Source organism: Haliaeetus leucocephalus, unplaced genomic scaffold, assembly GCF_000737465.1.
Source record: "Haliaeetus leucocephalus isolate CR32 unplaced genomic scaffold, Haliaeetus_leucocephalus-4.0 Scaffold668, whole genome shotgun sequence".
Taxonomy (NCBI): Eukaryota; Metazoa; Chordata; class Aves; order Accipitriformes; family Accipitridae; genus Haliaeetus; species Haliaeetus leucocephalus.
Genome location: NW_010973104.1, coordinates 4,919,825 through 4,943,600, shown reverse-complemented (window position 1 = coordinate 4,943,600; position 23,776 = coordinate 4,919,825). Strand labels below are relative to the sequence as shown.

The 23,776-nt window shown below is 37.3% G+C and overlaps 1 protein-coding gene across 1 annotated transcript in view; it reads left to right on the top strand.

The window, feature by feature from the left end:
- Positions 1-23,776, top strand: part of CDH13 (cadherin 13) — a 518,553-nt gene that overhangs the window by 84,286 nt on the left and 410,491 nt on the right. The window contains exon 2 of the mRNA XM_010579656.1: positions 14,353-14,464. Coding sequence (XP_010577958.1) covers positions 14,353-14,464 — 112 coding nt within the window. The remainder of the gene's footprint in view (positions 1-14,352; positions 14,465-23,776) is intronic.

The following is a 23,776-nucleotide window of genomic DNA, read 5'->3' as shown; positions in this document are numbered from 1 at the left end:
CCTCAGCCTAGGGAATAGCTGCAGTGAACATGATTAACTGGATAAAGGGGAGCTCTATGTAGTGCAACTGAGGATGTTAGTGTTTACTTACTAATTGAAATTGGAGAGACAGAATTAAAAGCTTATGATTAGTAAGGCATGCCAATATCTTTAAGGACTAGCTACTGTCTTTTCAAATGAATGTGCAGAGGAACACTGGGTTGTTATTCTTGGTGACAAATTATCCTATTTCTTCAATGTCATTTGCGTTAAAAAGAAAAAGGTGAAATATGAAGACAAGCCTTTTGAAGAAATTAGTCACTAATTTTTTCTTTCCAGAATGTCACATTTTAAAACAGAGGTTAGATTGCATTCATATTTGTTGAATATCTTGGTGGAAAGTACAAAAATACTTGCGTTGGACTTTTTGTAGTAAATGTAAGCATATTGGTAGAGTATTAATGAACGATACCGGGTAAGAATAAAGTGGAGGATTCACTAGTAATGTTACCTGTCAGCTGTATTTCTCAGTTCTCCATCTGTACATGTCCAGTACTGTTTTCAAATGTCACACCTTAATTTCTTCTCCTTTCATATGGAAATGTTTAAGAGCAGAGCATGTTCTTGACTATTGAGGACGGTAACTCCAATAATCAAATTTAAACCCCCCTCCCCCCCACCCCCCCCAGGTTTCTGTGTATCACTCCTGTTTAAATCGGGAACGATGTCCCTGAAGTCCAACCTGAATTTCCTACTTGATATACTTAATGTTTACAATGAACTTGAACCAGAAGCTGTTAAGCACACTGTATCCATGCTACAGTGGACTTGAATGCTTGCTCGACATGAAGTTTGATAAGTCAAATGCTGTGGGAATAAATCCTTATTTTTCATGGACTCAGAAACCTTTTAGAATTTGTTCTCCTTCTTTGAAATAATTTATTTGAATTTACCGAAGTATAACTATGTAGCTTCTGAAATGCTCATGCTTTATAGTATGTAGTAAGACATGGGAATTTGATTATGGAAAAGGTTCTCTTACAATATTTAAAAAAGAAAAACTAGGCTTCTGATTTTGTATAATGCTGATTTATTTCGAAGTTTAATGCTTTATGCTTTCAGCCTTGCAAACTGTTTCTTATTTAGGAGATGAAAGATTTTGTGAAGTGTAAAATTCTTGTATAATTTAAACTGCCTGATAATGTACTATAACCTCCTAGAATTCAGTCCCAAACATGAAGCATTGATTAAAAAAAGGCATTGAAATAATTTAAAGTTGTTCAATGTTGAGCATGATTAGAACCCCAATCATTTTCAAATAAAAGTACGTATAAAAAATTGAAGCAGTTGAATAATTTCAAATTGCTTTATACTGTGCAAGCACAGAACCCCGATCACTTCCAGGCTGAAGCGCTTAAAAAAAAAAAAAAAAAAAAAAAAAAAAAAGGGCCCCAGTAAATTTAAATTGCTGTGTACAAGGAAAAGGGCCTTTAAATTATTGGATACTTGATTTTTTTTCTCTAAAATTTCTGATTTTTTACGTACAATTCAGGCAGCTTTACTTTTGTCAAAATTAACAAAAAAATCTGATTATATAAACTTCCAAAAAAAATAAAACCTTCTTACAAATAGTAATGGTAGGACATTCCGCGATCAAATGCATGTATCCCGGTGTACGCATTCTCAGCACTTTTGCTGAGCTGTCAGCTCAGACAAAAATAAAATATAACATCATAAAGAAAACAGCTTAAATGCTAGAATTCTTCTAGCCTGTCTCTTGGATAAAAAAATAGACTTCTTCAGATCCCCCAAATCTGAATTATGTTAGACCTTTTTACCTGGTCAGTCTAGACGGATGCAAAAGTATGTCCTTACATGCTTTCTGTCCAGGAATTTTAAACAAAGATGTGCCTCTGACCTCTTTCAACTATAGTGGTAATATTAATGTTTAGATGCAGATACAGGTTGCAAGATCCAAGGCAGAGATTCACATTTTTCACAATTTTTCATATGTTTATTGCTTGTGTCTGTTGCCTGTTGAATCTCATGTGGATCAGAGGATAGACTTGGTAAATACAGGTAATTATAGAACTAATAAATATACTGAAAGTGCTGTTCACAGTGTTAAATGGGGAGGCTGCAATAACGCATTGAGTTTCCTAACCACCACAGAAACCTATCCTGATTTAAACTATGGATTTCAAAAACAAATGTTTGGGTTTTTTTGTAGAGGTTTCATCATGGAGTTTGTGGGGTACAACCATACGTATGTCTTTATGCCTCAGGGCTGACAGCTGTCCTGTCATGTAAAAAAAAAAATAAAATCATTATGTTCTCATAGATACAGATAACTCTGGTGATTGTTTCTACAAACAACTGGAAAAAAGCCCTGAAATATTTAATGATTAACTTGCAATATTTCCCAGCAGTATCATTCCTTGATGGTTGAAAGAAAGTTCTACTGTAAGGAAGTAAGAAATAGGTATTCAATAGGGTGTAACTAAGGCATTTTCTAGTACTCATGAGATCTCATTCTCAACATAGCAGGATTTTCTTTGACTAATACGTGTGGGGTCAATAGCTGTATCTTTTATGTAAAAGATTTCATTCAGCTTTTAAATGGCAAGCAATTATAAGAGAAAGGGTTATAGACCAAGGTCTTGGTTTCATATTATTTGTGTTCTAATTAATTTACCAGACTGATTCTGCCCCCCATGCCCCCGCCACATACATACACTTTGGCTACTAAGTGTTGATCTTTAGTAGTTATCATGTTCCTAGCATTAATGGGTTTTATTTCTTTGGAAAGGTCATTCCTGATGTAATGTCACTGTTAACACAAGGGAGTCTGTAAGCTTTAGAGATTTTGCTTTATTGTGATGTGCTCAAAAGTGTTCAACTATTTGCTGCCTTTCCCCTGGGGCATGCTTTCTCTAAACTCAAGAGTTAGTACAAGTTCTTTTAAATTTTTGACTGTGTTCTTGCAACTCATTAAAAATACTCCTCAAGTAGCAGCTGGCACTGCCAAAAAGACCTGTCTCTTTTTTTTTTTTTTTTTTTTTTTTTTTTTTTTTTTTTTTTTTTTTTTGGATCACTCTAGGAGCTTGAAAATTACTGCCTATTGGAAATAAATGCACAAGCTCTTGACTGGTAATATGAGCAGTGATACAACAACTTGGGTCGTATTAGTTAAATGAATTAAAAATATGTATGGTACCTAACCTGCAACTAATAAGGTACAGTTAATGCTCTTTAGTAAGAGAAAGTAAAATCACTTGAAAACCAGCATTGAACAAGGAAATATAGAAGTGTGTAAATAATTTTAATAATCAGTTTTGAAATTGAATTCTAGGCTGAAATAATGTTAAATTATACCGTAAATGCTCTGTATCTATCAAACAGTCCCTGTTAAAACAACTGAGTTATACATGTATTTAATAAAGGCTTAAATTACCTCCTTTTTTTTTTTTTTTGTGGACTATCTATTTATTCACTACACTATGTTTTAAGGCTCTTCTCTATCCTGTGTGCAAAAGTCAGCATATAGGTGAACAGTTTCTGGTTTGTATTTTGTTTGATACTTTGCTGATTTCTAAGCTCAGTTCTCTCTCCTATAGGCATATTATGTGCATGATGTAACAATATTCTGTCATCTTAGTTAAAAAGAGATTTCTTAGACTTGTTTTACATCCTAAAATTATTTATGACCCTAAACTTTACCAACTGGAATGAAAACTGGTTTATACCTCTATTTCCAGGAACTACTAAATAGGACAAGCAGAAGTAGTACTGTATGCCACCATGTATCACTTCCATAGTTTTTTGGTCTGGTTTTCTGAGATTGTATAAGCCTTATTCTCTTACTGCTTAACCATGTTTTTCATGATTCCCTCTTGTAACACTTGAATCCACTGGGTAGTTTCAGTTATAGTTGGTAGGCTGAGCTGTAAGTGTCAAGTTCGTAGCAGTTTCATGAAAATGGGAAGTTGACATTACCCACTGAAAGAAAGATTGATGCGATTAACAGGCCTTGTTCTTACTAAAAGAATCCACTTGTGAGCTTGGTTTTTTAAACAGCAATCAATAGAAAGCCAGTCTTCAGAACTATTTATTTTAACACCATCATACTACTATTGCTCAGTACAATTTGTAAATTTTTTCTTTTGAAAAAAAACAAAACAAAAACATGTGATGTGCAGATAACTTTGCACAAAAAATTAATCTATAGCTTGTTCTAAAGAACATATTATCCTCTTCCTGTTTGTCGTGGTTTAAGCCCAGCTGGCAACAAAGCACCATGAGGCCACTTGCTCACTCCTCTGCCCCTGTGTGATAGGCAGGAGAAAATATAATGAGAAGCTCGTGGGTTGAGACAAGGACAGGGAGGGATCACTTGCCAGTTATGGTCATGGGCAAAACAGACTTGACTTGGGGGAAGAAAAACCCTAATCAATTTAACTTGTTACCAATCAAAACAGGATAATAAGAAGTAAAAACCAAATCTTAAAACATCTTCCCCCACCCTGGGCACACCTCCACTACTGGATTTCTCTCCCTCCTCCCCCCCAGCAGTGCAGGGCGATGGGGAATGGGGGTTATGATCAGTTCATCACACCTTGTCTCTGCTGCTCCTTCCTCCTCAGGGGCAGGACTCCTCACACTCTTCCCCTGCTCCAGCATGGGGTCCCTCCCACGGGAGACGGTCCTCTGTGAACTGCTCCAGTGTGGGTCCCTTCCACGGGCTGCAGTCCTTCAGGCACAGACCGCTCCAGCATGGGCTTTCCCATGGAGTCACAGCCATCTTCGGGGGCATCCAACTGCTCCGGCGTGGGGTCCTCCCCGGGCTGCAGGTGGAGATCTGCTCCACTGTGGACCTCCACGGGCTCCAGGGGGACAGCCTGCCGTCTCACCATGGGCTGTAGGAGCATCCCTTCCTTCAGCGTGCCTCCTCCTCCTTCTCTGACCTTGGGGTCTGCATAGGGATTTCTCTCACATTCCACTCCCCTCTCCGCTGCAGGTTTTTTCCCTTCTTAAATATGTTATTGCAGAGGCACTATTACTGTTGCTGATGGGCTCAGCCTTGGCCAGAGGCAGGTCTGAATTGGAGCTGCAGAAGCTTCTAGCAGCTTCTCATGGGAGCCACCCCTATAGCCACCTCCTTTGCTACCAAAATCCCACCACACAAAGCCAATACACAGTTAAAGTCAAATAAAAGCATGTCAAAATTGGTAGACAGGTTTGCATTGGGCTTTCTTGCCTTGCAGCGATTTCTCAATTTTTATTATGAGTCTTTGGATGTTAGGCTTTTTTTTTTTCCCCTCTAATACCCTTGCTGGAATTGAGGGATTTACTTGTATTCATTTTTTAAAAATCTTGCATTCGTGACTGTTTAGGAGAAGGTCAGAAAAATGTTCAACAAATGTTTTCTTGAAGTTGAGAAACGGACATTTTCACTTGTCCTTATACATTTGAGTTCTGGGGGCTGGTTCCTGTTTTTGTAACATTTCAAGGTGATAGCACTGTGTAAGTGTTTAATACTCAAACCTATGCTATTTGAAAGATTGTTTTCAGTAAGCTCATTTTTGATTTTAGCTTGCCAGTGCAAAAGGCAGATGTTCAGTGTTATACTAAGTTCAGTTTTGTGGTGCAGTAATAATTGCTTTATACTATAACTTTGTGGAATATCAAGAAAACTATAGGTGGAAGGTTGTACTTTTTTTGATAATGATCACGCTGTTGGGAAATTAAAAATGTATCATATTCCTTATAGTTTCCAGGCATCCTATCCAAAGCCCACTATCTGCTGTGAGAAATATGATTTTAATTTTTTCTCTAATGGCTTTTGTCACATCAGTGTTTTCCTGTGTGGAATAACGGCTTTGCCCCATGCAACTGCATGTGAAGGGTAATAAATAAGTTTAAACAATTCTTAATTTATTTCCTTTTTTTAGAAAACCAGAGATCCATATTTTTATTTATCTAAGTGTTTCATGAAGTCACTACTGCTGGAAAATAGGATCAACCTGTTTATTTCATTAGGTGATAAATAACCAAAATGTTTGGTATAAGCAGTTCTTTGAACAGGTTGTTGTTGTAATGCAGTTTAGCTTTTGGTAACTCCATAGCTTGCAGCATAACCAGATCAGAACTCTGTTTTTCAATGTTTCTTCTTTATGCCTCTTTCACTAGTACAGGAGTGCTATTGAATGGCTCATTTGCATTATTCTGTGCCCTGTAAAATGAATTTATTATACAGCTTCTCTAAATAGGCTAACCAGTTGTAATCTCATTCTAGTGGTGTATGAGTTTCAGCAAAATATGATTACTTTTTTTTCATAATGCCTAAAAATAAACACAAAACCCCAAACAACCTTGGAGCCCAACCGGTCCTTTTGTCTGATGTATCTCGTTTGTTAAATAGTGTTATTAATCATGACAGGTAGGTATTTACTTGTTAAATAGTTGAGTGGTTTAAAATATTACTTACTTTGAGCACAAGTAACACACTTTGGCCTCTGTTATTAATCATTAAAATACTGCTGTGACCAGCAGGTCGAGGGAGGTGATTCTCCCCCTTTGCTCTGGTGAGACCCCACCTGCAGTACTGTGTTCAGTTCTGGGGCCCCCAAAATAAGAAGGATGTGGACCTGTTGGAGCGAGTCCAGAGGAGGGCCATGAAGATGATGAGAGGGCTGGAGCACGTCTACTAGGAAGACAGGCTGAGAGAGTTGGGGTTGTTCAGCCTGGAGAAGAGAAGGGAGACCTTATGGTGGCCTTCCAGTACTTAAAGGGGGCCTCCAGGAAAGATGGGGAGAGACTCTTTATTAGGGAGTGTAGCGATAGGATGACGGGTAATGATTTTAAACTGAAAGAGGGTAGATGTAGATTAGATATAAGGAAGAAGTTTTTCACTGTGAGGGTGGTGAGGCACTGGCACAGTTTGCCCAGAGAGGCTGTGGCTGCCCCATCACTGGAGGTGTTCAAGGCCAGGTTGGATGGGGCTTTGAGCAACCTGGTCTAGTGGAAGGTGTCCCTGCCCATGGGGGTTGGAACAAGGTCATCTTTAAGGTCTCTTCCAACCCACACCATTCTATGATTAATGAACCAAGAGGATTGTTATTGTCTGGATTACAAAAATCTGAACAATGTTCAGATCCTGCACTCTGAGCCATATGGGTACAAGCCATCTTGAGCCTGGAAGCTGCTATCTATTGGCAAATCCTGAGTGTCAGCTAATAAGCTCTATTGAGTGGAAAGGTTAAGCTTGGGCTCTGTGCTGTAAGATGTCTGCCACTTGTGAGCAGAGTGGGTTCCCATCTGGTCAGAAAGGGCATAGATTTAGCAATGCACGAGGGTTTGCATCTGTGTTTGTATTTGATAAAGATTAATCCTGACTCTGTTTGCAAAAGCTGCTTAACATTGTTGAAGCTAAATGGAGGCAGTATCTCCATTGATGTCAAATTTTTCAGCTCTTTGTGCGTTAGTTAATTTTAGAATGATTGTGATCCATCAGTATGACAAGACTTTAAAAAAAAAAAAAAGTGGAATTTAGGAAGCATTAGGCAACAGATTTTGGGCTTAAGGAAATATTAATATCACTTACCAGGCCCTGGAGAATGCTTATCTGGAATTCTTTGTGTATTTTGCACATGTGCAAACTTAAGCAGGCACAATGAAAGGTTACCGAGATGATCAAAGGAATATATCCTTACAGAAGGAGATTGAAAGAGCTTGGTTTGTCTAGCCTAATAAATTGAAGACTTAGAGAGGAGAAAGGTTAATTAAGTTATGAGACAAGACTTGTACAAGAATAAATGGCTGTAAATTGACCATGAACAAATTTATTCTGAAAGCTATGAAATGACCATCAGAATAAGGGTCCAGAATTGTGGAATGCAGGAAGAATTATTTATGATCAGGATCAAGTGATCAGGCCAGGAGACTGTATGTTTTGCCTGCTTGTGACACCAGAGGTGGTTCCTTTGAGGCCTATATAAGGCTTTTTGGGTTCCCAAGTCAAGGGAACGCTAAGCTAGCTCAAGTTCTGATGCATGGAAGATATGTGTTAGTAAGAGTTTATTAAAGAACCCTTAATTTTAGGGTTCAGTTTCACGGCAGCTTAATCAGACTGATGCAGACTGTGATGGTCCTGCATCTGACCATGTTTTAATAGCTACGCTATTCTGTGAGTACTGGTTTTTGCAGAGCTACCCTGTGACTTCATTCAGGGAGCTGATGTGACTGGAGGAAGAGCAGAAGTGACTGGTTTCCAGGCAGGTCAGTGCCTGGGGTGAGAAGAATCATCACAACTCTGGCTTCAAATGGGTGTGCTGTGGAAGTGCTCCCATGCTTTCTAGTACGCTTCTCGTATTATCCTTCTTCACCCTAAGCAGTGTGGACTCTAAAGTCGCTTTGGGCTCGAACTGACCTTGGGGTCATATCTTAACAAACTGATAGTGCCTCTTCCAAACATCCTGAATTTCAGAAGGAAAGTAGCTGTCTGTTCAGACACTAGTGCTGGCAAACTGCTTCTTGAATAACTTGACATTCCCAGTGTCATGGAAGATGCACACTTTTTACTGAATATGTGATAAAATTCTTATAATAAACATACATTCACAAGGAAAGTGCTCATAAAAAGAAAGCTCCTGTGCTAGATAGTCCCACAAAAGAGTTTGTCATATTTTGTTTCCAGTTAATGGATGCCTACTGCAGTCACACCGCTTAGTGACAGGAGAACTGAATTCATTTGAGCCAATAAAGTCATTCTAATTTGCATTTTCATAGCCCACTCTTCAGTACTCCAAGTGTGACTTTCACTTTTAGGACAGAGCTATGTAGTAAATGGATATGTAGGCCCTTTTAAAAGAATATTTGTCATCCTTGAAGAATCTTAGTGCCAAATCTTAATAGCATTTCTTACAAAAATGACTGGAATTCACTATCAGATTTAGAGGTAGAGCTGTAGAGATTGTAAATACTCTTTTTCTGAAGCTCTTTCCTGATAAAAAAGAAGAGACATTAAAGCCTAAAATAGTGAAAACTTTCCCTCCAAAATGAAAATATTGAATAAAAAATTCCCCAAATTATAGTGCTCTAGAAATGAAATTAATACAAAAGAACTGTGTGTTTTATTTAATTTTAGTCACTTTCAGAGATAAATAATTCAACATACCTTTATGCAATGTTAAAATACCCTTGTTAATTATGCCAATCAGAGGATAATTTATTCAGGCTTTTGAGGTTTTTTCTGTTCCAATTGATGTTAAAAAAAAATACAGAAGACAAGGAGAACTTCGTGTCCAGTCTGTATGTGATTTGATGACAAAATTGGCTTAGAATTTGCTGACACTCTAATTGGAGTCTGCATAATGCAGAAGCAGAACCTTACTTAAAGCAGTGCTGTCTTTATTCTGCTTAAGTATCCCTCTGTTAATTTCATTTAAATAACTCATTTAAATCTTGAGGAAAAACCTAAAATCAATGAATAGTTCTTACTGACTTCAGTGAAGGCAAGATTTCATCATCTCTCTGCAAATTGTTGTAACTGTGTACTGCTTATTACTTGTTTTTCTTCTCTGATGGCTTCCTCCCTACCCATTTTTGTGGGTCTAGTGTTGCAGCACCTGAAGATAGAAAGGGTTTTAAGATTCAAAGATCTTGATCTGCATGATAAAAATATTTTGTCATGTGCAATTTAATTCAGTGTTGGCAGTTCTCATTATTCTGATTACTTTTTTTCCTCTTGGTTCTCAGCTTTTAGGATCACCGTATTTTATATGAAAATCTGAAGTTTTCATATGCAAAAAGCAAATTTCTAGTTCTCATGTTTCCAGAAGCTCGGAAGCATAAATTTTCAGTACTGACTTCCAAATAAATGAGTCAAATAAGAAAGAAACCCCCAAACCATACTTCCAAGCCCCACGCCCCACCCCAATCTCCAAACAAACAAAAAACCCCAACCAAACCCCTTGTTTCTCAGTGACTCATAATTTTTGAACTTTTGAGATTATTACTAAAAATGAGTGTGATTTATGTTTTAGCTCTTCTTCTGGGGGGGGTTATGTTGGTTTGTTTGTGTTTCAAATTGCTCTCCTGAAGTCAAAGGCAGAATGTGGTCCTACAGAACATTGCCCTCTGAAATGAGATTTGTTAGCATTTATTGTGTGCAAAATTCATGTCTGGGCAGATGGTTTTCACAGGTGTCTGCACCATTTTCATCTCTAATTAAATAAAGCTTTGCACAAGGATGACTTTCACACCATAAGAATGTGTGTGAAATGCAATTAATATTCTGAAGCTTGCATTTTTGTGATAGTTGATCTCATACAGGTAGGGCTAATGAAGATATGAGAGTGTTTACAGTAAAAGGTGAGAAAACTCATTTCCAGAGTGAGGATGTGGCCAATCAAACCTGAATGGAGTTGCTTCATGTGCTGAAATTGGGTGAGTTTAAAAGTATGTAAAGATTTTGAAATTCTTTGGAAGGTCATTTCAGAGACTAACTTTCAGTCACCAGCAGAGATGGTAGAAGAACTCTGGTTTTTGAGATGTGGTAATACCCAAAGGTACTTTAACATCAGGGGCTTTATTAATTTCCTCGGCAGTATGGTATAAAATTGCCATCCTCTTTTGCTTTCCATTCCGTGTTCTATGTGAGTAGCTCTCAGTGCAAATGTTGGGGTTGGTCAAGGTCACCAGCATGTGTGCGCTGTTTTATTAACAACAACAAAAAAAAGGTGTTTCATAGGCTCGATACCTCATCAGTAGTTCTAGCCCAGTGACCAAACTAGCACAGGAGTTATCTGAGCTAGTGACATTTCCTTATAGTGACTGGTAATAAATTCAGAAAGACAAATTGTCAGGATATTAAAAATGAGTCTTCACTCTATGCATTTCTGAAAAGCAGTAGGTTATGAAAGAGTTTGATTCTGCTTGTCAGTGAACACAGGATCTGTAGGTCTGAGTAGTCACGACTCCCTGGCTTGCTTTTCAGACTTCTATCCCTTTAGATTTTCATGAGCAAATGATGTTTGCTGCATAATTGTCATAGTCTTTCAGGAATGTGGCTTTTTTCTTAGTAGTGGCTGAAAGATCCTTTTGTACTAATTGCCCAGTACTGACTTGACTAGATGTGTTAACAATATTTATATATTCTGAATTCTACATACGTGACAATTAAACTTTCTTTTCAGTGTATTTACCTGAAGTCTTTCTTTAAACAGCTATCAGCCCGTAAGCCCTGTTATTATATCTAAAAATATGCTATCTACCTGGTGCTGAAATTCAGAGTGTATTTTGCTTTGAACAATATTCTCTTTGCCTTCAATATATATCTGCTTGGCTTACTTTTTCAAGGTGTGTTTAAAGACTTTTTTTCCCCAAAGTGAAGAACCTCAACAAAAATTATTTTAATGAGATAGACATTTAGTTCAACAAAAGAAGTTTCTTCACGAGAAAAATAAATTAAAAGAATAATTGTGCTTTTAGAAGACAATTAATTAAAAACTCTTGGTGTGGTGACAAATTTAACATCTTGTCTGACATGTTGAGAAGAAGAAAGTGCCTGGAATTGCACAAGTAGAATAAAATGTTCCATTTCACAGCAAGGCCAAGCCTGAGTCTTGTAATTATTTCAAAGGGAGTAAAGGTCATTTTCTATTTGCTACATCTGTATTATGTGAGCCTTCTGTACCAGGCTTACAGAAGTTAACTCGTGACCTATTTAGATTGCCCAGATTTCAAAGTCAACTTACACTGTCGCAAATCTGATAAAGTAGACATATTCCCTTCTTTAAGTACTGACATAGATGATGTTCAAAGCAGGCTTTTTATTTATAGCTCTAAGACAAGAGCTTCAACTTTAAGATGCCAGCAGCTGGGATAGCAGAACATGATTTACCTCTTACTTGCTGTGTTAATCCTTTAAGGGAAAGACTTGTTTGTAGTTAAATTTACAGCATATATTGCTTGGGCTATTTTTCAGGTGTAGACTTGTTATATAACCTTGCTTCAGTTGTTGCATGTTGAGATCAGAAGAATTTTCCTTCTGCTGTGATTGCATTTTTATGCATATTAATTCAGTAACACCATGAGTCAGAAAAACAGGTACTTTAAAAATGCACCTGTGCACACTGAAAATGTGTGCAGAAAATGCATGTGTGTCTTTCTGTGCATGTGACCATTTAAATGCATGTAAGGCTCCGTTTATAATCGGTAATCAAGTTTTATGCACAGTTTTGAGGGCAGGCTCTGGGTATGTCGGTTCATGTTTGCAGATGTCTCATACTAGAAGACTGAAGGGAACATGTCCAATTCTCAACCCCTATAGAGTCCAGAATCTCCAATAAAATCAATATATCAATAATCGAATGAGGGATTAGGCACTGTGTTTTTAAGCTTTTGTAAGAAAGGCAGCAGTTATGTCAATATATAGAAGTGAAGAGTAGTCAAGTGTATTGCGCCTTGCTTGGCGTATTACTTGAAGCCTTTCTCTCTTGTTTGTCCTTTTGAAGGGTTAACCATCGAGCAGGTCAGAATGGAAGGCAAAGGTGTCCATCTGCTGCATTTGACTACCACCACCTTAATTGTCATGAAATACTCTAGCTGTTTCTCACAGCCTGCTGGCACTTCTAGCCAAGCTTTTATAGCAAATGTCAGTGACATGAAACAAATGATCCAGCAGTTGGCTTCAATAAGAACTAGTGCAGACCAGGTGGGATATTGCTGCCTTTGGTTTTTATAAATGGGATCACATAAAATTTATAGTGAGTGTGAAGTGCATGAAGGAAGAGAGCAGATAATGTATTGCACTGATTTAGCGAATGGCCTGTAAGTGGTGGTTGAGAGGGAAACATGCGGATGTTAAAATTTTGCAGGACATCTCTCTAGGATCAGGATTGGCATACCTAGGTGATAATGTGGTGGAGGTAGAACTGAGAGATGTGAGATCGTGCTGTTGGGTTGGAGAAGTAAGAGTGCAGTTTGTTACCTGAGCTGGTGAAGGAGAAAGGAGCCCTTGGTGTTCACCTGTGTGGTATAGGGCAGAAATTGTCTTCACTTTACAGCTAAGAGCTTTATTTGTAAAATTGTAACCATGTGTTGAGGATGCCTTGAGTAAATAGACCCATTTTTGCAGGACCACTTAACTTTTACAGCATTGGTCATTCAGAACCACTGTGTTTGACCATCTTCTTGGTCACTATGTGTGCCCTGTCTATTTGATTTTTTTTTTTCTTTGGCAGTCCAACAAACAGCAGATTGGCCATAGTAACTTTGAGATAAGAGTACTCTGTACACTAGCTGAAAACCAGGTTTTGAAAAACACCTTTGGAGGTTCTGAAGCAGAAGATACTTTTGAAAATGTGGTTACATGTATATAGGTTGAAAAATACAGATTTGGCTTTTCCTACTCTTGAACTTGCCTCCTGTTGTCTCACTTTAACCGCTCTTTAAGCTTTTAAACTTTTTAGCCTTTTTTTTTTCTTGCTGCCTCTTTCTTGGACATTCTTACCCCCATGCTCTCATTTAAAAGCTGCCAAGAAAAATAGCCTTTCAGGCTGTTGTCTCTATTCAGGGATAGAACACAAACATTCAGAGACTGAGATTAGCATTGTACCTATTTCAAGTCAATTTTATTTTGCTTTTAAGCTTCCTCCTTTGCTAAGGTGTTCCTGTGGTGACAGGGAACTTTGGTGACATAAACTGTATTCAACTTTAACCTTCAGATCCACCTCCACTATGATGCACACATTTCATTTTCAGTCTTCCCCTGGTGTAAATAAGCTTTTGGTTACAGGGAAAACGGACAAACTGTGGCTTGAGGGGGGCAGGGGAGAAGGCAACAGTTTGCATTTGTTTGCAAAGAAGTTCTTTTATAAAGGAAACATCTGTGATGTGACACTTCGCCCTTGAATAAAGAATTCCTTCTGTAACTTGGTGATCAACTTTGTGAAACTAGGTTTGCAGACCCTAATTTATCAATTATTTAAATCACCTTAAAAGTGCTTAATTTAAGCATGTATTTAAGCCTAGCTGTATTCACCTGTGATTTTTAGGAGCAACATTACATCCTATGTTTTCATGAAGACCAATAATATCCTTTATTGACAATCTGAACTGAACTTAACCCTGAAAGCTACTATTTTGTAACTTCTATGCTAGCCCACATACATAAAAGCAAAAACCTTACATAAAAAATTGTTTAGCAAGATTTGAAGGAGAAGCGTGATGTGATGGATATTTTTGTTTTATGAGCATGGATCCCAATGTTTTGTTTTATGAGCGCTGACCCTAAACCCAGTATCATTCCTAGAAGCCAACATGATGGATGAATGAGTGGATGTTAAAAGTCCATTTCCCTTTTTTCCTCAGGTTCTGCTGCTCGCATGTGCGGAAGATTTAGAATGTGTCCCTGGATTCCAGCAAAAGGTTTTTTATATTGAACAGCCATTTGAATTCACAGAGGACCAACCAGTTCTGAAACGTATGTTATTTTCATATATTACTATTGTGCAAAAATCAGAATTGCTTATGTATTCATACCACTCCTGCCATTTATCAGAAAGCTTTTTTTTTTTTGTACATAGGATTTGAAATATTGCCATGATTCTGTCTGGGTTCCCCTGTATTAATCCTCTATCTCTAGCGGCTTTACTCTGTTCCATGTATTAGAGATGGCAAAATACTATATATAATCATTTAGGACAAAATTAATATTGTGAAAACTTAGAATCATCCACTTTTTTTAAGAAGAAAATTTACTTTGAGTTTTTTTTTATAGTCTTTCCTATAATCTTGGAAATCAGGGCTTGCCTATCAACTTTTCGCTATTAATTCATCTCTACAACTCAGATTTAGAAGTTTATATCTTAGAAGTTCATTCAGAGCAGGTGCAAGTCCAAGTCTTCACATGAAATTCAGAGGAGGCTGGAAGAAGCTTGTGATCATCAGTGGTAGCAAATTGTTACAGTTGTGTGTTGTACAACTGGGATATTTGGTAATATTTCCAATGACCAGGTCTCACGTTATAAAATCCAGTCTGGTACTGCATATTCAAAGCATTAAGCTGAAGGAGATTTAACTGTTTTAGAGTCCTGGTGTTAGTTCATTCAAATACTTTAGTGAGCAAGTCTTACAACTTGTTCGCTCAGTTCTGTGGCTTTGGGACTTCAAGACTGTCAAACTAAGGTAGTACCTTATCCAGTGGTCAATGATTTTGAAGGCTCAAAAAAGATATTAAGTGCTGCCATTTTCATAACTTCCAAACACACCAGCAATTTACTTGTGATACATATTACTAGTTTCTTTGTTGCTTGCTGCTGAACCTAGGAGTTCTCCTAGGTACGCAGCATGAGACAGTAGTGCTTGGCATCTATGTATGATATCTAGATCCTACAATGTGATATATAGTGACAGTTTGGTGAAACCAAGAAATGCAAAGCAATATTACTCATTAAATGCACACATTTCTGTTCTCAGTTCCCTCCAGATATTACTACTACATGTGATGTATTTTCACTGTTATGCATGTTTGGATGAAGGTATAATCTGTGCACACTTGTTTTAAAATAGCGCTAACTTTTCAAAATGAAATGTCAGAATTAGTTGCCGGAATCTATTGAAATGACTCTCTTAAACTTAAGTCATTCAGGGTGCTAAAATAAACCCGTAGGATAACATTTTTAATCTAAGTGTTTTGGTAAGTTACTTAGTCCGAGTTGTATTTTCAGAAGAAATTTAGATAATAAGTAGTAGTGCTATTCACAGAGATGTGAGATCATTATTCAGTTTGGAAGACAGATTTCAAACTTCTGATTTCTTTAGGCAATTTAGTTTTCCTTGAAATTCTTACTTTAAAGTTGACGAACACATCATTCCTAGATGGTTAAAAGTAGAAATTCTTAGGATATAGGAAGTATAATAGATTAATAGATTTAATAAGCATACGAAGTTGAAGATCTATGTAAAGAAAAGCAATATTAACAAGTTAGTGTTAAGTTGAATAAAAATAACCTTTTTTGTATTCTTTGGCTGCTTTGCAACTTTGAGACTGTAGTGTGTCTGGCCAGATCTCCTGCTGATTTGTGCTTGTTCTCCCAAATACCTAAAGGATGAGTTGGTTAAGCCAAAGTTGACAGGACTGCTCTGTGGTGACCCAGCAAATTGCACTGGTATGAAACTAGCACAATAATTAAGACAACATCATTAGTATGAGGAGGAGGGAAGAGCAGCAGGAGACTTAGAAATGCCTGGAAACAATCTTCGGAATTAAATTATTTTAATAAGCAGACACTAAATTGGCCTAATATGTAATGTTCGACAAAGGCAGACTGTCGATGCATGATTCTAGTTAATTCAATCACTCGTAAATGGTATGTCCTTCATGCAGCAGCTTTAAACCTCTGCACAGTTTCTTCATTTTAGCTGTCAACAGAATTGATATTTTTAATTGTCTGTTTGAATACACTTTGCATGCTGTTGCATCTTTTTATACCCATTACCCAAGAGTGGTGTAATTTAGCAGTTGCATTGCAACGTGAGGCTTACTAGGGCTATGTAAATTAATAGACCGAATATGCAAAGCAGGCCTATAGCAGTGATTGTTTTTGTAGTCCTCGATAAGCCAAGGAGCTCCTTAATTCTTAAGTGCAATAAAACAGTCTTTTTCTTTTTTTATTTTTCAATTTAAACAAGGACCTACTGTACATTTCATTGCTAGTATCTCCCTTGTAATTAAATATAGGTTATGGCTGGTTCTTATGTATTTATTGCTTCTACATATGGCAATGTTAATTATATTTTACATTTACTGAGAGGAAGAAGGAGGAGCAGCCTAAACTGAGGGTACAGAATTTTATCTTGCTTCTGATTTGTACCAATTCTTATAAGTTGGCCGTAACGATTACATCAGTCCAGTTGTGTATGCATACCTTCCTTCCTGCTAGTTTCACTGGAATCCTGTTGCTATTTCTTAGCTTTTATCTCATTGTGCTTAGGCTGAACTCCTTTTCTTATTTACTATTGCATCTCACTAAACAGCAACCTCCAGATGTGGACCATTTTATTTTCCGAACTTTGTAATTTATTTTTCCTAATTTTGACTTTCTTTTTTTCTCATCAGACCCTTTTATCTCCTTCTGTTTTCTGTGACCACAAACAAAATCAGGCATTGCTCTCCTACTTTTTGTCTGCCCAGTTCTTTTCTCTGAGTGCAGTTTTCTTAAACCAGATGTTCCCTTAAGGAAGTGGGAGAGGATTCATAGAGTCACTTTCTGGAATTACTGGAGGGTCTGTCCACATAATTGTTTTAACAAGCAATTGTGTTACTGGATTCTTCTTCCTTATAGCTTTTTTTAGTTTAGACCTAGGACTATCTTCTGCAATCAAATAGAGAAGATCATAAAGATTGCTACATTCTTGGTAAAGTGATAATTGGCAGTGTTTAATTACAGGTTTTACACCTTTCTGGAACATTTGTGGCCATGAAATGCTTCCCTATCAGAATGCTTGTCTTTGGCAATGCTGACAGGTCACTGGTAGTGATAATGTTCCAACACGCTAAGCTGATAGAAAGTTCCTAATCAGACTCATCAAACGTGGAAATGTAATTGTGTTACATTAATCATGTTTATACTTAACATACATGAGTCTTGGCTTTTGGGGGTATTTTTAATTGTCAATGAATCAAATAGTGCACTTGAAAAATTGAGGCAATTAACATAAAGGCGTTAGGTGATGCGTTGTGCATACTAAACTGGGGAATGCATTGCCAGTGATTTAAATGTCAAAACAAAGGAAGTTTTGACCCTTACTTGAAAAGCTTTAATTTGGATGTTAATTAATGGCTGACCTCTTCTGTCTCTTACATGATCGATTGCATGTTTCAGAGCTTGGGCTGCTTCAAGATCAGGGCTTTGTCCGCATTTGGGTACTTTTTTTTTATTCTGTGGATTTTAACAAAGACTACTCTGTTCAACTATATTGAAAATCTTTGTTTACTCATATGATGGGAAATATATTAGTCTGCTTATCATTAATGCTTAAAGGCAGTTCTTCTGTTGTTAGCAAAGCCATAGCTTCCAACAAGATTTCCTTTGTTCAAACTGAATAAAGCCTGTGGAAAGATCAGAGAACACTATTCCTACTACTACAGTATCATGTGTGTACATGGATCACAGTGCCAATCACGCTCACATCAAAACATTTCCTATTGATTCTGAAATGATGCCATGTGAGATTTGTGACTTATCACATCCATTCTTCCCACTGATTACCATGCCATTTGACTGTACAGATGGCCTCTTTCTGTGACTTCTTCATGCTATCAACATTACTGCTCTTACTCTCTTCATTATTCTGATCCATACAGTGTGTGTTATCAGACAAACTTGATTCATCTCCCCCTGCTTCACTTTTTCTGCAGCTTGCATAGAGCCAACGTGGCAGCCTAATTCAAAACACTATAATATGCCAAACCTTCTACAGAGTTTATAACATGAGGTTTATATGCTAGTGTTGACTTTTCATGCTGAATATTGCAGATTTTACATAATTGGAACTACACGTGGTAGTTGTAGCTTGCAAAGTGAGATAAGATTTTTGGCTTAGTAATTTCTTGCAGGGGAAACTGTCTAGACTTTTGGGTAATAGCTAGATAACTATGGATTTTTTTTTTCCGCCTATTCAGGTATACATATATGTAGCGCATCTTGTTGAAACTTAGTTGTGGCTTTTCAAAATAAAAAGTCTTTAATGCATTTTGATTTCTACAAACATCTTAAAACTACTTTTATTTCACATAAATCACTCGCTATGTTAAGAAATGTAGTCCTTTAGAAAATGTTGAAAAATTACTTGGTTCCTGTATTTGGCATGTGGTAGCAGGTTCTACAGTAATGCATCTCAACTTTTCTACCCAGATAGCGGAATGCTTTTTATTCTCTAAAATATATCTTAATGTGCATGTACCCACGTATAGAACTTGTATACCAGAGCTTCACTTCTGACGCTTGGATACATGATTAAGACCGGGTATCTGGGACTCTGTTATGCCATGTGAACAGAAATATCGGTCAGGATTTGATGCCAGATGTTAGGGACATCTCTTAATCACACTATATTCCTATTTAAATGGCTGTAGGAAGGCAAACTCTTGTTACTAAAATTCCAGGAAATATCTGGGGGTGTGCAAAATGGTTGCAACACTGTGGAAGTAATTTTTGAAGTGGGGAACTTTACAATGTTTTCATAGAGGCAGAGCGAGGAGGAGCTTCAAAGAGAAGATCCTTTTGCACTTAAATACGTAAGGCACTGCTTTTCAATTGAAGCTTGATGCCTAACTCTTACACAGAGGAAGAAAGTTGTATGTGTATGTATTGCAATTAAGCAATATAGAACATCTCAGATGTGTCTCTGAATAGGTGTATGCAGTTTGATGTTGTAACACAACAGAATATCATATCATATATATCATCTGTTAAATTGCTTTCACACATGATTAAAACAAAACAGGAAAAAATGGTTGAGTGCCAGGTGGTCAGACAGTTGCCTTCCAAACAGTGTTGTGTCAGCTTATTAACAGCACCTGAGGGGAAATGAGTTTAAAATAGACTTTGATTCGTTTTTTCTTAAATGCATATACATTTAATTAAACTAGTTTTTGAAAAGGTAGGACATTAGGCTAAACAATTAGTCTCTGAAAAACATCTTCAGGGCTAAGTCAAAATCTCTGAGGGAGGTAATCAGCTCTTGTAGAGTAATGGAGGGAAAGCTATATGTGTCGGTGAAACCTCCTCTTGACATTATAATTCTAACTTAGAGGAAATGAAGATCTAAACTCAGAAAGTATCTTGTCTGTTGAGAAGCTATGCAACTCTGGTTCAAACAAAAAAAATAATTGGGTGAGGATCTTTGCAGTGACAGTGAATGCTCTGTTAATGGGTTGGTCTGGATTTAGGAAGATAAAAGGAGCAGATTACTTGGTTTGAGATTTGATTTGTTTCTGGAGATTTTCCAAGAGCCATAATGTTTTGTAGAGAATACTTTTTTGAAATTCTTATAGGCTTTGGTTGGCTGAAGCATGCCAGCTGTTCTTCTAATAGTCTAAATCGATGACCAACTGCTCAGTATTAGCAGGATAGGTCTCTTGCTCAGTACAGTGCAAACCTTGTATTAATAATGTCCCCAGGTGCTTCAATGGAAGACTTCTCTGCTCGTTTCCAGTTGGCAATTCCAAAACAAAAAAATCAGATTAACTAAGCTGTTCTTCCCTAGCTGATTAACAATGCAGGCCAAGAGACAGCCCCATTCTCTGCAGGTGTATAAACATGTTGGAGGGCCAAAATCTGTCTTTTAGGAAAATGTAGGTAGCTTAGCTTTGGACAAACTCAGCAAGCAAATAGTCTGATGCTAATTGCTTATGGTTGACAAAATTTAACAGGGTTATTTTCCTGAGGAAGTGAGGGGTAGGGGCATATGATTTCTGGTTATAGTTTAGAGCTGGGGTCATGCTGAAGAGGCTACAGCATCAGCCCAGCTTTGTCAGGAGGAAGCTGCTGTTCATTTCTGACAAACAGATGCAAGACAAATTACTACATGCTGAGATGTTAATGCATTTCTGTAGTACATAACTTTCTATTTTCACAGACCGCATTTCTGACAGAACTTTTAATTCAAGAATCTTAGGAAAGCACCATTCAAAAGAATCATGGCTAGCCAACCTTTGAAATGTAATGGAAAAGTGCAGTGTGGACATTTAGCAAGAATTAATGGGAGTATGTGAGGTTAAATCTTCCTTTAAACATAGAATCTCATTTAAATTAATGATATCTTTAAAGCATGCAAGTATTCTTGAAAATAATTGTAGGTGTAGTTCACAATTAATTCTTAGCTTTTAGGATTTCTCTCTGCTAATCCAAATCAAATTATAACTTTTCTAATGTTGTTATGCTCATGCTTCAACTTGCAGGTTTTTTTTCACTTTGCTTTTTTTTAAAGCAGTCTTTCCTGGACAGAGCAATCTGTATGCATCAGCTATTGTCTGCTTTAATGGACACATCTCCTTTTTACATAGCTTTCTTGTGGCATGTGATCTCTCAGTCTCACTTTGAGAATAAGTAACACTAGCAGTGAACTCATGAAGTCTTTCAGAAATTTATTAGTTTGAGTGCTTTTTTTCTAGCTGGAGGCTAGTGTTCCTGATTTTTGTCTTATGTCTCTGTTCAGCTTATCCACCCAAACTCTTTCCTCTAGAGAAGGGAAAGTAAAAGTAACTTTTTATGGATTGATTCTGAAAACCCTGGTCATTTTGGGATGACTTTGTGCATATTTTTATGCCTTGTACCCACTGCTGCTTCTTGGTCAGACAAGTGAAGCTGTAGATAGTGGAGTAAGTGCATGTTGTGTTCTGTGACGTGAATGCTAATGAAAATGTTTGTGTTGTAGTTTTTTGTGTGTGTGGGGTTTGTTTTTTGTTTGTTGTTTTTTTCTTTTAATCCCTGAAAAAATACCAACCCTGGTGAGTGGTAGGATTTGCTGAAATAAGAAATTGGGTAAAGAAAGCCTGCCTGAAAGGGGTTATCTTTAACAAAAATTTGAAATACCTTTACCAAAGACTTCTTTTTAAACAAGGTGAAAGTAAAATTGGAAGCTCTGGGAAGGCCTAAAAGATGATTCCTATAGTGATCTGGGATGTTGCTTTTGAGACAGGAGCTCTACTTTCAATACTAGCTTTGACTTGTGTTCTTTCTTTAAAAAAAAATAAAAAAAAATAAAATCAGTACAATGTTCTCTGTCTTGGCTGTGGAGAAAACTGAAGCAGAACTGAGGGGCCTTTAAAGAAGGCAACAAAATGGAGACAGTCCTGGAGCAGTTTACAGGTAGCTGATAGCAGAAGAGAAATTCAATGCTGAAATTGTAGCCAGCTTTGGTGTATCTATGATACTTTTGAAACACTTGCTAGCAAGTGCTAGAACTTAAATGCAGGTTAGACTGAAGTAAACGATAATTTAATTTATGCACGGGACCATTCTGCAGTCAGGGATTCAGGTTTCTTTTACCGGAGGGTAAATTGCCCAAATCTCTTATTCCCTTATCAACAGTGGTGTGAACACTTTGGCTAGACCTAGGTTTATGTATAAACTGAGTTGTCCTGTCTTGCAATTTTTGCCAAAATACTGTAAAGCAGGTTGTAGAAAATGGGTGCATTTTAAAATTTTATTTATATTATACTCTATGACTAGAATAAACTTACATTCTTTACTAACCATACTGATAAGAAACATTGTTTGTGTAAATGCATTCAGGCACGTGGGTTTTACCTTATTTTGTGTGGCAGTGAACTAGTGGCAACAGAAAATGTGCTCTGGTTTGCTAGAAAACCAAATTGCCTGGTTACAAGTAGGACTCCTGCAGACTTTATTTAGCTGGAATTTTAATTACAGTGCCAGCTCTCAACTCCTACAATAAAACAGTAGGGCGACCACTATAATTTGACCTTTATAAAACATTAACACCAACCTATAAAAAAATATAACTTCAACTTAAGAATAAATACAGCAGGAGGCAGAATTCAAGGAATTATGAAAATAAAGTGTGCATGTAATATTTTTACTTTTGGAAAAAAACATAAAAAATGTACTAGTGTGGACACCAAAGTGAAGCTGGTGTGTTTGGTTCCCTGTAGCCATCTTCTGGTCCTCATATAAAAATGCTGCATAGCTGGCAGAAGAATCTTTTTGTGGTTTTATCATGCCTCAGGGAAAGCAGTCTTCCTGCGAGGCTTAGAATAAAGGATACCACACAAACCACGAGGGAAATGTTGATGTATAAAAAACCAGAGCCTGTTTCTTTCCCCAGAAGAGTCAAATCAGGAAACTTCAGGTGCTTGCTTGTTCCCTCTGAATCTCTTCTTGTTACTCTTCTGTCTCCTCTCCCTTGCTGTATTCCCTGGAGGGGCAAGTATTCATGACAGTCAGCTGTTGTGAATTGCACCCTGGGCCAAGTGCTCCTTTTTTTCTGCTGAGTGTCACAAAAGAATGAGGTGGGGCTGAAAGGGAGGAATGGAGAAAGACAGTCTATGCCAGAGTTGCATGGGAATGTCAATGCAACAGCACTATTGGAACATGAAATGGGTAACAGTACTGGCTCCCAGTTGCATACAGCACCATAAATGGTCACAAATATGAATGCATTTTGGGTTAATTCTGGCTAAAATAGTCCCTAAGTTGTGGTGTGGCAGCTCACACTATTTTGTAGTTCGGTCATCATGGAAAGGTGATTAAGAGTGTGCTCCATGTCTTCCATTGTCCTTAATATCAGTCAAAGCATACCTTAATCAGTTTTACCCTTTTTTTGTGAAACTGAATTGAAGCTGTAAACATAAGGATACTTTAAACAAATTGGTTTTTATGCCCCATAATAAAAATCAAATTTGAAAATGTTTGAATGCCAAGGTTATAAGTTGCTATTAAGTGACCTAAAACGTTTTTGTTTTCATTGCCTCTGTCACCTTTTAGTTTGCTGGACAGGTGAAGCATTAACTGCCTAAGTCTATTGTTTTTTAATTGTACTCCTGATGTTATGTTTCATGACACGTTATATTATGGATAGCTGCTGTTAGTAAGATGCACCTATTTCTGTGATGGATAATGCTATATGCCAGATATACTGGGGAAGAGAAATAAAGAGTAAGAGTGTCTATCAGTTTCTGGGAATGGAACATTTCCGGACTCAAACTTTCAGCATCTTAATGGTTCACAGGCCCATTTAAGGTTAAAAGTTGTCTTGAAGAGCTGTT